This window comes from Myxocyprinus asiaticus, chromosome 21 (assembly GCF_019703515.2).
Source record: "Myxocyprinus asiaticus isolate MX2 ecotype Aquarium Trade chromosome 21, UBuf_Myxa_2, whole genome shotgun sequence".
Classification (NCBI taxonomy): Eukaryota; Metazoa; Chordata; class Actinopteri; order Cypriniformes; family Catostomidae; genus Myxocyprinus; species Myxocyprinus asiaticus.
The window spans coordinates 5088930-5103854 of record NC_059364.1 but is presented as its reverse complement, the minus strand read 5'-3'; the positions used below and the strand labels follow the sequence as shown (position 1 = coordinate 5103854).

At 36.2% G+C, this 14925-nt stretch overlaps 1 protein-coding gene across 7 annotated transcripts in view; it reads right to left on the bottom strand.

Annotated features, from left to right (window-relative positions):
• The window catches only part of LOC127411944 (arginyl-tRNA--protein transferase 1-like), a 133349-nt gene that overhangs the window by 108891 nt on the left and 9533 nt on the right, over nucleotides 1-14925 (bottom strand). For 5 of the 7 annotated variants that reach the window (XR_007892371.1, XM_051647883.1, XM_051647884.1 and 2 more), the window contains exons 3-6: nucleotides 14154-14216; nucleotides 13803-13915; nucleotides 13236-13334; nucleotides 9197-9397 (exon numbers count right to left, since the gene is read on the bottom strand). Coding sequence is in view for 6 of the 7 variants with exons in the window: in XM_051647883.1 (XP_051503843.1) it covers nucleotides 9197-9397; nucleotides 13236-13334; nucleotides 13803-13915; nucleotides 14154-14216 (476 nt within the window). In the remaining variant the exon portion in view is untranslated. The remainder of the gene's footprint in view (nucleotides 1-9196; nucleotides 9398-13235; nucleotides 13335-13802; nucleotides 13916-14153; nucleotides 14217-14925) is intronic. The other 2 variants (XM_051647886.1, XM_051647885.1) reach the window with 1 other exon arrangement.

Here is a 14925-nt window from a genome sequence, read left to right as displayed (position 1 = left end):
GTTTTTCCAAGTTTCAAACTACATTTAACTTGACACAGCAACCTAAAAACGCCGTGTTTATGACACGAAACAACCAAAGTGAGACGCTCCAAGTGTCCGTCTGATACGTGTACATTGACGCGTCCTTAGAAAAGCTCTTATAATAAATCTATCTTGGACAGATTGACAAATTCAACTGCAAAATGGATTGCTGTGAACTGTAGGCCAATGATAGGCTTATATTCATTAAATGTATAGGTGTGCGATCTTCAAGTGAGTTTTTATGAGCATGGTTTTCTGTGCAGTACAAATGAGTCGTCTAGCTTGCGCTAGTAAACGCAGGTCCTCCCGTTTACATGGAAGTCATTTTCTCTGCTCTGACATCATGACATCATCAGCTATTAAACAACATGAGCTGTTTGTTGACTCCCGCTGCTTTTGCAAGGAGTTTTCAGGCCACTTGCAGTTTTAAATGTTGTTAATTTGGCCTGGAGGAAACTGGAGGAGTTGGTATGGAATATGATCAGGGTTAATTACTTCCTTCAAAAAGGGGGAATTGTGTAATGAATAATCAGTGATTTGAAAGAATTTATCATAAAAAAGCTTTTCAAATTTTTGATCGTCCGCTGTGTGAAAACCATTTGTCCGATCAGTTAGAAAAGATATCCACAGTTTTCTTGAGCAACCTCTGAGCGGCACCATGATTATTCTAATTGCCTGTTTTCTGTTTCTTGTCTCGAGACGCAATGGCTTCGTCAAGCCAACATAATAAAACACTGACGTGTGTGCTGTCAAGTAGCCTATGTAAAACAGGTAATTTTATAATGAGATCTGTCATTTTTCTACCATTGCAAACATTTTCTCTGCCCCTCCAAGAGGTCAATCTGCACACCACAGACTTAGTGTAAAAACAAATCGTAAGCCACGCTGAATTTAGCCCAGATAAAGAACATATATTCCCTTTCTGCAGCTCATCCAAACAGTGACTGATTAATTTGTTGGACTGTGCAAACTAAACAGCTCATTTGTGAAATTTCATTTTTAAATGTATACATCTGTCTCTAAGTACACTGTACAATAACCCTCCCTTCGATCTAACCCCCTATCTCTATGTCCCTGGACTGATGCAAGCCCCTCAGAGTGCTCCCGGCAACCCATGTCAACAGTTTACACACTGACATCCTGTTTGAAGCAATAAGGAAAGCAGGGCCATTTCCTGCCTGTCCCTGTGCCAGCCGCCGCCGAGCATCAGCCTGCCAGCCTGCCATCAACCCGACCGCCCCGCGGGGGAGAGAAAGAGGAGAACTAGCCTCTCTAAGAGAGAGAAAAAAAGAGAGAGGGACAAGGAGGAACACAGCTGAGCCATACGGACAACACAACAACAGTGCCTCTCACAAAGCCTGTCATGAATATGTCCGGGTCATATTCCCCCCTCCCCCATTTTTTATTATAATTCGCATAAAGACAAAGACATTTATTTTCTAGGACCATTAAGATCCTCAACATTCTTGGAGCTTTACGCCATGTCCTGACAGCAAGCTTTTTTGATCATGCAACAATGAGAAATCTAGAAAGCTTCTATTATAATAAATGAAGCAATTTTCACATGAATCTCACAAAAAATATATATACAATTTCTGCCAGGGTATGCAAACTTTTGAGCACAACTGTATATTTAAAAAAATATGACATTAACCAATTGCATTATGACATTCCCCCCCATTTGTCCATACATTTTACTTTCGTTTTTTTGTAATTCCTATTAATTACATCAGTGGTGATCTATATATTGCAATATAGTTAAAATATTAATAGATTAATTAAAATCAGCATAAATTATAGGATGTACAACAAAAACTACCATGATGTATTAATTTTAAAAATGCACTGATTTTTGATTGTGCTTTACAGTGATGAAATTGTTATTTTATTTTTTTGCAAATGAGAATTTTGGATAAAAAAAAATTAAACATTTTAAAAACATGAAAATTAATTGTCATAAATATCACAATGCAAAAACTCTTAATTATACTAAAATAGGTTCTTTAACTTTATGGAAAATATAATTAACTATTTTAAAATATATGATTTTTTCTTTCTTTTGATTTGGGGGTGAGATTTTACCGTGGACCCACAAACCCACAAGAACAGCGCTTCTCTTAAATTTACGACTGCACTGAACGCTATTAGAAGTTTGTCAACATAAAACATTGAGTGATTATTGCACTCACATCTTCAGAACCCAGCACTGACCGGATACAAGTTCTTAGAAACACTTTCATTACAAAACACATTTTCAAACTGTACATTTTTGACCTGATTTACAACATTGTGATACACTATTTACACTGTTTTATTCAAATAAATCTGGCCTTTACACGCTTCACATGAGGCGTGGGACCTCCTTCGAGACCCCTAAGCGCCGTTCTATGACTTTCTCACACAAAGAGCGCAAGTCATTGAGACTATTAGCTCTTTCTTAACATCCATTCTTCCTTCTTTTCCTGTTAATACATCCAGTTGACTTAGTAGTGGGAATGTTTCCGGCTGGGGTTGTAAATACGGCACGGGGATGATAGAGATGTTGAATGGCTTCCCTGCAAACCAGAGTAAACATGAGAGCGAGAGCCAGAGTAGATGTTGGGCCGGATCCAGGGTAAAAACGGCCTGTGTTCTGTTACTCGCACTGTTTGACCGAGCTTTGAGCGGGTCAGAGCCGACATAGCGCTGCTCGGTAAAAGAAAAAAAGTGTGCTAGAGTACCATACAAGAGCATTCAGGGCCTTGTCTAAGTCCTCACTTAGTGCACTCCAGTAGAGTTCACAAATTGTACGAAAGCAGTTCGGCCTAATATGCAGAAGTGAACTGCTACTAATGAAATATAATTAGCCTTTTATACTGTAATGCATGGGCAAAACACAGTGTTGGGCCGTTCGCACCGAAGGCATTTTTGCATCCATCTGCACTTTTTTTAAATTGTTTTTTCAACGTAAACATGTGCTAAACGGAAATGATTGACCATTGGCACTGCGTCTCGCCGTTTTTTCAGTGTCTCATACAAGAGTGCGTTGTTTTTTAGAGGTCTCAAGACACCCGGATTTTGTTGTATTCATTGCACTGCATCTAGCTTTTTTTAACCGCTTCAACTCTGAGGACACGACGGTGGGTCCAAAAGGGGGCGCTCTGTCGCAAAAGAAGTTTATGCTTAAAATGTTCAAGTCTCCGAATACATAAGTCAGGCATATGGGGTATCATTTGAAAGCTTAGAATCTGAACTTTCCATAGATAACCATCACTTCTGCATTTAGGTTACATAAAAATAAAATAAAAAATAAGGCCTGAAAACATTCACGTCACAAATCAGCACCACATAGAGGTTGTGTGGTAAAAATATTAATATGATTATAAAAGTCTTTCAAATAGCACTTAAATAGACAAATCATAAATCAAATGAAAGCTCTCTTTCTCAGGAATGTGGCTGTACAGTTTTCACCGATCACTGCTGCTGTAAACCCTAAATAGCTAAAAACTAAATATCTGCTTTTACCTTAGACAGTTTTCAAAAAAATTAGCCATTTTTTACTTGTCTGTGAGCTTGCTTGTGTAAATATTCCAATGTTATTTCTTAGATCTCCAGAACAAAATATGCAGTCCAGCAGGACAAGCATGCTAAACATATCATCGGAAATATATGTTATCGACTATTGGTGATAAAATCATTGCAAAGGGGAGGATTTCTAATGACACCTAGACTGAGCTTCTAGTCTACTCAGAGGCCGAGATATTCGATGAAACAATTGGGGTGGTGCATGAACTGAAAATTAGACTGAATGTCTATGGACGAGCACATCTGTGAGGGCTAAAATGCATTAGAGCACCAACTACATTTTAGATTGCCATTTTGTGACGGAAGGAGATAGAGAAAAAAATATTTTTTCTAGTACTTGCTGCAATCTAGTGAAATAAAGTTTTTGGAGGGAGATGGAGTGAACAGAACCAGAATTACATTCATACAAAGTTAGGACCAAAAGGGTTTTTTTTTGGCAATTAGTCCACAGTATGTGTAAATGATGAGTTTTTAAATTTGAGGGTGAAAAATTGCAGGCGGCAGCCCAAAAATGCCCTTTAGTTGAAGAGGTTAATGCAAGAACGCATTTGCTCTGAATGACACCTTAAAATAGTCAAAACTGAGTTATGAACTAAATCGAGTCGCTTTAACTATAATCTGTCCTATGATAGATGGGTTTGGCTCAACTAAGCTCAAATTCTGAGAGAAATGGAGTAAGATTATTTTATAATACACATTTGGCTGGATTTTCAAAACTTTTGAAGACATTTGTCTCTGCTTCAGTGTTGCAGTACTTACTGCGTTTTGGCTTTTTAGTGCAGTATAGCACCTATAATGTATTTAACTGTGACAGGAGTAAGTGTTTTAACATTGAAAAAGTCATCTTTATAAATAAATTATTGGGTAACAGTCAAATGATAAAGAATAAACATTGAATATTTTCACATTTGACTAGATAATGCTGAATTGATAGTACCAAGGTCACACAGACCATTAGTAGTAAACAAGTGCTTTTAAAAGCGGGACATCGTGTGCAACAAGGAGATAAACTTTGACACATTTGTTCCTGCAGAACACAGATTCTCCCTCTCTAGCAGATACAGTTCGTAAAAACATAAGAACTGCCTTTCCTTGAGGACTCATGGACACACATTTACCGTAACAGTCACACACTCACTAAAGTACAAACAGCAAAAACTCACAGACGCATTCCTTCAAATACAATTCCAACACACACACACACACACACACACACACACACACACACACACAGTCTCTGGTTCCCTGAGGGATAGTGTAATGTATATTTGCTGTGCGGGGATGACTCAGGGTTGGGTGAATTAGAGCTGGCACACTCCTTTATGAGAGGAAAACATATGGAAAGAAGAGTGGGGTGTGGAGAAAAACTTTTACTATCTGGACCAGACTTTACAGGCACCCTAACCCCCCTGAACACAAATGCACACACAAAAAAAAAAAAACAAGTTATGAATACACTCTTGAATACACTCTTTTGTTTAAAAAAATCCAGCAAGTGAAAATGAGCAAAACAGAATGACCTACTGGAGTAACACTGTAGTCGTTACCATTCACTTAAAGGAATAGATCACCCAAAAATACAAATTCTCTCATCATTTATGCTCTAATGGACAGAAATTGGTACTTTTTTCACCAAAGTGGCATTCAGCTGATCACAGTGTATAGTCAGGACATTAATAACATGAAAAATTACTATTACAATTTGAAAAAAAATGACAGAACAACTTAAACTACTTCAATGAGTTCTCATCAAAAACTCCTCCACGTGCAGCAATGACAGCTTTGCAGATCCTTGGCATTTTAGCTGTCGGTTTGTCCAGAAACTATCATATTGCTTCTAAAGATAAGGATTTAACCACTGAAGTCTTATGGATTACTTTTAATGTTTCCTTTATGTGATTTTTGGAGCTTCAAAGTTCTGGTCACCATTCACTTGCATTGTATGGACCTACACAGCTAAAATATTCTTCAAAAATCTTTGTTTGTGTTTTAAAGTAGAAAGAAATTCATACACATCTGGAATGGCATGAGGGTTTTCATTTTTGGGTGAACTATTCCTTTAATCTCAAAAGTTGATGTATTAACCTTGGCGTTGTACTATGACTATTCACATTATTTTCATTGATGCCCTCCTAAAAGCAGACTTAAAAACCATCTACAACACCCAATCAAACACACGACTCCTTAACAACCGCTTAGTACAGGGTTCGTACAGATGCTTCAAAGTTAAATTCAAGGACATTTCAAGCACATTTTTATTTGTTTTCAAGGACTATGCTCGAGATGTCATTAAATCAAATTCTTTATTTGTTCATTTTAAATACAAATATTTCATTCATTCAGTTAATTTATTTTTAAAACACCACTTATTACAAGTACAACATTTCTCAATGTGCATCTTTAACTACATATTCTCAGTAGCAATTATTGGTTCATTCATGACGAAACTGATGTGCAATTGTAGCATGCTCCCTTAAAACGCACTTTGTTTTCCAACAAAAGTGAATAACTGGGTCCATAAAACAGTGTGCTATGTTCCATGTTTTCTAAAGTCACACAACAGATTTATGTGAGGAACTGACCCAAACTGCAAATGGGTCATTCTCAGAAAATGTTGACTTTCCAACTTACAAAATATTGTAATTTCCTGTTTAGTTCAGTTTTTGCCATTTTGTAACATGTTGACATTATTTTTATTCATAAAGGACAACTTGGCTGTTGTTCTTTCTTTTATTATTTAATTTTGTTTCACGAACAAAGCAAATTAACACCGAGTAAATACTAATGAGGGTTAAATGGGTTACACCACCACATTTTGAGGGTTCAATGGAGCACAACACCAATTTTTTGTGTGTGAAAATATTAGTTAAAATGTGAATTAATAACTTTTTAACATGCTGGGGAAAATCACTATATGCATATTTAAGCAGCCTCTGAACTTTGACCTTAAAAATTATTTTCCATAAATTTTGTATTTTAAAAAAAAGGTTTTAATATTGACAACACCAATATTAAATGCCATGATATTAAGGGACAAACATTCTTTTTAAATTATTAATAATAATAATAATAATAATTTTGCTTTGCTTTTTTGCACACTTGTTCGGCCTTGCACTAATGCTTGTATTAAAAATAAGTACAAAATAAATACTTAAATAACTTTCAATGTCATAGAAGTGGAGTACCAGATGAAGGGGACAAGGATTTTTTTCAAGCAATTGATTTCAAATATATTTATAAAAAAATATATTAACATTGTCTTTGTGTTTGTTTTTGAGTTGCCACAGTATGCAATAGACTGGCATGTCTTCAGGTCAATATTAGGTCAAAAATGGCAAAAAAGAAACAGCTTTCTCTAGAAACTCATCAGTCAATCATTGTTTTGAGGAATGAAGGCTATACAATGCTTGAAATTGCCAAAAAACTGAAGATTTCATACAAAGGTGTACACTACAGTCTTCAAAGACAAAGGACAACTGACTCTAACAAGGACAGAAAGAGATGTGGAAGACCAGATGTACAACTAAACAAGAGGATAAGTACATCAGAGTCTCTAGTTTGAGAAATAGATGCCTCACATGTCCTCAGCTGACAGCTTCACTGAATTCTACCCGCTCAACACCTATTTTTTTTTTCAAATTGTAATAGTAATTTTTCACATTATTAATGTCCTGACTATACATTGTGATCAGTTGAATGCCACTTTAGTGAATAAAAGTACCAATCTCTTTCCATAAGAGCAAAATCTGTACATTATTCCAAACTTTTGGCTGCCAGTGTATATTTTAAATTGTTATAAGATGAATCATGGTTTCTGATGAGTTGATTAAAACTAGTTTATTCTCTTTATATGCTTTAGACATGAACAAATCCGTGTTTGTGCATCATTGTCAGTATTGGGTGCTTTAGGTGCAATCTTTAAATGTAGGAAAGTTATCCAAGATGTAATCAATATTTGTCAGTCGTATTTGACATGCAGGATCACAGAATGAAACACTGATGACAAGAAACAGCATTATTATTATAACTTAATTGACTAAAATGTAATAATAAGCAATATGCATTCACATATGGCTTTATTTAAATGTTTAAGCATGAAAATCATGACTCCGGGATGTTAGAATTACTTACTAGAGACGTCATTACGGGATGACGTAAAAGAACCACTGAATCGGTTTTGAAACGGTTCATGGAAACGAACTGTCTGAAAAAACCGGTTTGTGGAAATGAATTGGACTTCCCATCACTTAATCTTATGACATACACAATAATTGGGGGTAAATAGTCAGGCCAACTCCAGTCTTCAAAAAATGTACAAATCTAGTTCTAATTTCTCTTGCTTTGTTTCTCATTACTTTGAACTTTGGACTAAGTTAGTTCACATGTATTCGCTCCATTACATTGAGCTCAAATATCCAGAGAGGTCATTTACAGATTCTCATGTTTGTAACTGGAGTGTTTGATCTCCTGTGAAGTATCAGTCATTAAGCTCTGTCTGTTTCAACATTAACAACAGACATAAGTCACACGTAAAGATGGTCATAAAGCAAGCAGAGATACATTTTTCACCAGGTAGTTTCCATTTGGAGACGGAGAGTGAGAGTTTTCTACTCATTTTGGGAGCCTCCATAAATCCTTCCTGTTTCCGGAACGTTCTTAGGGGGTGTTCATTCCAGGGGCCTTTAGATGTATGGGACTTGTCTATAATTCATACACAGAGATGTATAGTCCTCGTGCCTCAAGTCTAGAGGGTATTATCACGTTTTGCCACAAAGATCACTCCTAATAGAAAGTGAATTGTTTACTCAGAGTATATACTTCTGATGAGACTGGAAAGTTTCGAATTACATTTTGTATTGCAATTATATTTTGTTAATTTGATTTAAAAAGTGAAATGGCATGCACGAATTGTTAATCTTGTATAGCATATGTGACTGCAGGGAACAATTTAAAATCCTCATGCAGTTTGCCGCATTTATTTCTGGTTACATACTGCCCTCTCGTGTTCAATGGTAAAATGCCAGGCAAAAATGCCACTGAAAGTGGCAAATGCTTCAGATATTTTAAAAAGGCGGGTAAAAAAATGACCCAAAAGCAAAATCCACTGCTTTTTTCGGTTTTCTAACATTTGATATATTTCATAATATTCAATCTATTGAATTAGGTCCCCAGCAGACAATGTACTGACCTGTAGCTGTCATCAGTATTTATCTATATTTAAAAATGCCCTTATAAATACAAACAATGCCCCTGAAAATCAGTTCCATTGGGCAAATTTTGCCCCTTAATGCTATAACTTTTCCTTATGATTCCTTACTCAGACTTATGATTTTCGCCTGGTGGAAAAAAATCTCATCGACTGATAAGCATCACTCATATTTTCATCAAAATTCAGAAACAATCATTTACAGCTTAATGTTTACGAACATCATCTGTGGCATGCTGTCAGATACCACAAGCAATAATTTAGGCTCATCCCTCAAGTTGTAAAAACAACTCAAAATGTAAGGGCAACATCAAAATATCTCACTCATTATTGCAAACTGTAAATTACACCAAAAACAATAATATGCATCGTTTACGGCTCTTTATAAACATTTATGAAACAGACCTGGTTTGGGTGCAACATTTGAGGTTTTATCTTCTGGGACAGGTGCTGCATCTTCTCTGGGAGTTGTTGATGTAGTTGATCTGGTGTCTGCTTCTGTGTCAGGACTGGTGGCGATGTCCTCTTCATCAGTGTGGTCTATCTTCAGAGGGTCTTGAGGAGGAGGTCGAACACCTTCTTCATGCACGGAGTCCATCGGCTCTCCTAAAGAACACACAAATATCCAATATGACCATTACTGAAGCCGTAATGATGCCTCTAATACTCTGATGATTGCAAGCAAATTATTTGCAAAATGTTATTTAGCCAAATAGAACTTTTTATTGGATCAATATCCTTAGGTTCTTGGTAAATAATTATTCCCTCCCAATACCCTGTCCCTAAACCCATCACTAAACCTACCCATAAAGGAACAGTTCACCCAAAAATGAAAATGTTCTCATCATTTACTCACTCTCATGTCATCCCAGATGTGTATGACTTACTTTCTTCTGCAGAACACAAGCGAAGAGTTTTAGAAGAATATTTCAGCTCTGTAGGTCCATACAATGCAAGTCAACAGGGTCCAAAACTTTGAAGCTCCACAAAGCACATAAAGCCAGCATAAAAGTCCATATTCACAATCCATATGACTCCACCGTTTAATCCAGGTATTCAGAAGCAATCTGCCATTTCAGTCTCTAGTCAGAATCATGATTTCATGCTCGATTACACTTCCTACAGCACCATCTAGTGCTCTGCACATGCATCAAGCACTACGAAATGTAATTGAGCTTAAAATCATGATCGCCAAGGACACTGCTGATGTCAAGATGTACAGTGAAAAAGGAGTTATATTTTGGTTTGTTCTCACCCAAAGCCGATTGGATCACTTCAGAATATATGGAATAAACATCTGGAGTCGTATGGATTACTTTTATGCTGCCTTTGTGTGATTTTTGGAGCTTCAACATTTTGAACCCTGTTTACTTGCATTGTATGGACCTACAGAGCTGAGATATTCTTTTAAAAATATTTGTTTGTGTTCAGCATAGAAAAAGTCATACACATCTGGGATGACATGAGGGTGAGTAAATGATGAGAATTTTCATTTTGGGTGAACTATTTCTTTAAAGTTCAATGTTATTTTTTTTCATATCCCAGCTTAATATGCAGTCGACTATAAGTAAACCATTCGTAGGTTGATTTCACCTAAAAGCGTAACACTGGCATTACCAAAATATTCCTCTGTTAGTTTGATCTATGAACATGTACTACTTAGGACAATCACAGTATGCAGATCATTATAAAACAACTAGAAGTGGGTTAATTCTCATAGACACTTGGTTTAAATCAGTCCATCTAAATGGTATGAAATGGGGAAGGGACTGTGGATAAAACCATGCAACAGACATTTCAACTCATAAAAAATAAAGTTGATATATATAGAAAATCCAAAACGCTAAAATATTTGAGGTTCACGAGAGTGATAACAATGAATGATGGATGATGGATGGATGTTTCAGTCTGGCAAGGGCGACTTGAAGGGCATCTGGTTAAAGGAATATTCAGAGTTGAATACAAGTTAAGCTCAATCAACAGCATTTGTTGCATAATGTTGATTACCACAAACAAATTATTTAGACTCTTCCCTCCTTATCTTTAAAAAAAAAAAAAAGCAAAAATTGAGGTTACGGTGAGACAATTACAATGTAAGCGAATGGGACCAATTTTTGGAGGGTTTAAAAGGCAGATATTTGAAGCTTATAAATTTATAAAAGCTCTTAAATTATTCTTCTGTTAAAACTCATATATTACGTGAGCTGTAAAGTTGACCTTGTAAATTGTCGTTTTTACAGCGTTATGTAGTCAAAATTGGATATAACTTTACACAAAAAGGTTAGTAAGCAATTTTATCACACTAAAATCATGTTAACATATATAATATTTATATCTAGTGGCTATATAAAACATTGAGTATTTTAATATTAAAGGGTTAGTTCACCCAAAAAATGATAATTCTCTCATGATTAACTCACCTTTAAGCCATCCCAGATGTGGATGTCTTTCCTTCTTCAGCAGAATCGAAATTAAGATTTTTATAATCACGTTTCAGCTCTGTTTGTCCATACAAATAAAGTGAATGGGTGTCATAATGCTACTGGCTGTTCGACAGTCCAAAAGTCATATTTAGGCAGCATTAAAGTAATCCACACGACTCAGTCGATCAGTTAATGTCTTCTAAAGCAAATCGATAGGTTTGTGTAAAAAAAATAATAAATAATTACAACTTTATTAACTTTTAAAAAACGCTTCCTGCTACCAGTCGACCCATCACGGAGCTATCATGTGACATAATCGTGATGCCGCGTTCATGCGAGAAGACAGAAGCGCGTGCTTTGTATAAAACAGAGGAACCAATGTCATCTTTAATTAGTTTATTTCAAACAGCAATACAGCGCTGGGAGGAAGCAACAATTTAAAGTTAAAAACATTTTAATTAATGATTAGTTTCTTACAAAAACCTATCGAATTGCTTCAGAAGACATTTATTGACTGACTGGATTCGTGTGGATTACTTTGATGCTGCCTAAATACAGTTGAAGTCAGAAGCTTACATACACCTTAGCCAAATACATTTAAACTCTGTTTTTCACAATTCCTGACATTTAATCGTAGAAAACATTCCCTGTCTTAGGTCAGTTAGGATCACTACTTTATTTTAAGAATGTGAAATGTTGGAATAATAGTAAAGAGAATGATTTACTTCAGCTATCATGAATTCAGCGATCGTGCTTCAAGGTTGGGATGGTGTTCTTCGGCTTGCAAGCCTCACCCTTTTTCCTCCAAATATAATGATGGTCATTATGGCCAAACAGTTCAATTTTTGTTTCATCAGACCAGAGGACATTTCTACAAAAAGTAAGATCTTTGTCCCCATGTGCACTTGCAAAATGTAGTCTGGCTTTTTTATGGCGGTTTTGGAGCATTGGCTTCTTCCTTGCTGAGCAGCCTTTCCGGTTATGCCGATATAGGACTCGTTTTATTGTGGATATAGATACTTGTCTACCTGTTTCCTCCAGCATCTTCACAAGGTCCTTTGCTGTTGTTCTGGGATTGATTTGCACTTTCATACCAATCTACGTTCATCTCTAGGCAAAAGAATACGTCTCCTTCCTGAGCGGTATGATGGCTGCATGGTCCCATGGTGTTTATACTTGCATACTATTGTTTGTACAGATGAATGTTGTACCTTCAGGCATTTGGAAATTGCTCCCACGGATGAACCAGACTTGTTGAGGTCTTGGCTGATTTCTTTTGATTTTCCCATGATGTCAAGCAAAGAGTCACTGAGTTTGAAGGTAGGCCTTAAAATACATCCACAGGTACACCTACAACTGATTCCAATTTGCCTTTCAGAAGCTAATTGGCTAACTGTCTAAAGGTTTGACATCATTTACTGGAATTTTCCAAGCTGCTTAAAGGCACAGTTAACTTAGTGTATGTAAACTTCTGACCCACTGGAATTGTGATAGTCAATTAAAAGTGAAACAATCTGTCTGTAAACAATTGTTGGAAAAATTACTTGTGTCATGCACAAAGTAGATGTCCTAAACGACTTGCCAAAACTATAGTTTGCTAATATGAAATCTGTGGCGTGGTTAAAAAATGAGTTTTAATGACTTCAACCTAAGTGAAAGTAAACTTCTGACTTCAACTGTATGCCATTTGGACCGTCAAACAGCCAGCAGCCTCAAGGCACCCATTCAGTTTTTATTATATGGACAAACAGAGCTGAAATGTGCTTATAAAAATCTTAATTTCGGTCCTGCTGAAGAAACAAAGACATACACAACTTGGATGGCTTAAAGGTGAGTCAATCATGAGAAAATTATCATTTTTGGGTGGACTAGTTCTTTAACGGATTGGCCCCATTCACTTACATTGTAAGTGCATTACTGTAACCTAGACTTCTGCCTTTTTTAAAGAAAAGAAGGGAGCTAAACTTGTATTTAACTCGAAATATTCCTTTAACATCTCCCCTTCAGCACAGATAGCGCACCTGACAAAAACGACTGGGTTTTTCCTGCAGCTATAGCCACTGTCCTCTGAAGTATGGAAGAGAGGGGCTTTAGGCGACCTCTGATTTCTTCTAAAACACCTGGCATGGCATATCAAATCAAATCAGACCACGATATATGGAACAACAGAAAGAGGCTATATCAGTAGAAATCAGTTACGAAGGCTTGGTGTTGCAACTGTTCTTACATTGGCTCAAACGTGTTTATAAATTCCTTATTTGCATTTTCAATATTTAGAAGGACATGCAAAACACACTTTAGGCTTTATTCGTGGAACACAAGCTGAAAAAATATCTGCGTTAATCATTCATAAATCAATCTGTATGCAAAATGATCCATTAAACTCAATTTGACAATTTACGTAAAATGGTTTTACATCTATTCCAAAGAAATTCCTTTTGCTCGTGTTTTATGAATAAGGCCCATTGTCTCATTGTATCATCTCTGAATGTGAAGGAATGCAGAAACTTTCAGATTCATTAGAACATTAGCCCTAAATTTCAACAGATGTGGGCTTAGTGGCCAGTTATCAACTAAGTGACGCTAACCTTGCCCCCCATCATTCTGTTCTACAGGCATCTCTCCCGTGGAGAGAAATTTGTTCATCCTCTTCAAGGTCTTTTTATGCGTTTTTGATGGATGGAAGTTCAAGGCATGGCACCTGCAAAACAGCAAGTTCAATATGTTGATGTTAAAGATTATTATGATTGGGACCAATTATATTTGTAAAATTGCCTCCACCTAATTGTTCATTGACATTTAAGATGCAGATATATATATACACAATAACAAAAATGTATTAAATAATGTATTCCAATATGAGATATTTACTTAACATTGATAAATCTTTGAGTCTTTAATCAAACATAAACAGTAGAAGCATTATTTGGTCTTCTTACCTGATGGTGTACTGTGGGCAGCAGGTTATATTCATAGTGGGCTTGTAAACATATTTGCCACTTCTAAAAAAATACATTAAAAAAACAGAATAAAAAAGAACAACGGGAAGATAAAAAGTCAAATTTAAACTGGAAACAGGCATACACAAGCCAACAATTAATGATTAATGAAAGTTGTCTGTTTATTAATACTAATATATTTTTATTAATCCAACATATAAGGCAAGATATTGCCTTAACGGTCCACTGCTCTTGAAACTATAGCCCCACAGCAAGAAAAATAATATTTTAACTGAGTTTTGAGCTTTAATTTGACGAGATTAGGCTACAACAACACAGCTTTGTATTGCATTGTCTTCTCTGGTCGCACGCAACTAGTGCTGCAACAACTAATCGAAAAAATGAAAATAATTGATAACGAATTTCATAATCAATTAGTTGGAAATGTGCAACATTCACGGAGAAGCTCCATCTGTGATGTCACTTTACAGTAGTGAAATATGCTTTTGCATGAAAACCCTTTATATATTAAAATTTAAAAAAAAAACATCACAGAGACAAGAAGCGAAAAAATAAAACATGACCCCATTTGTCCAGCATTACATTTTAAAGTTTAAGAAACATTATGTGGGGACCTGGGTAGCTCAGTGGTAAAATACACTGGCTACCACCCCTGGAGTTCGCTAGCTCACTAGTTCAAATCCCAGGGTGTGCTGAGTGACTCCAGCCAGGTCTCCTAAGCAACCAAATTGGCCTGGTTGGTAGGGAGGGT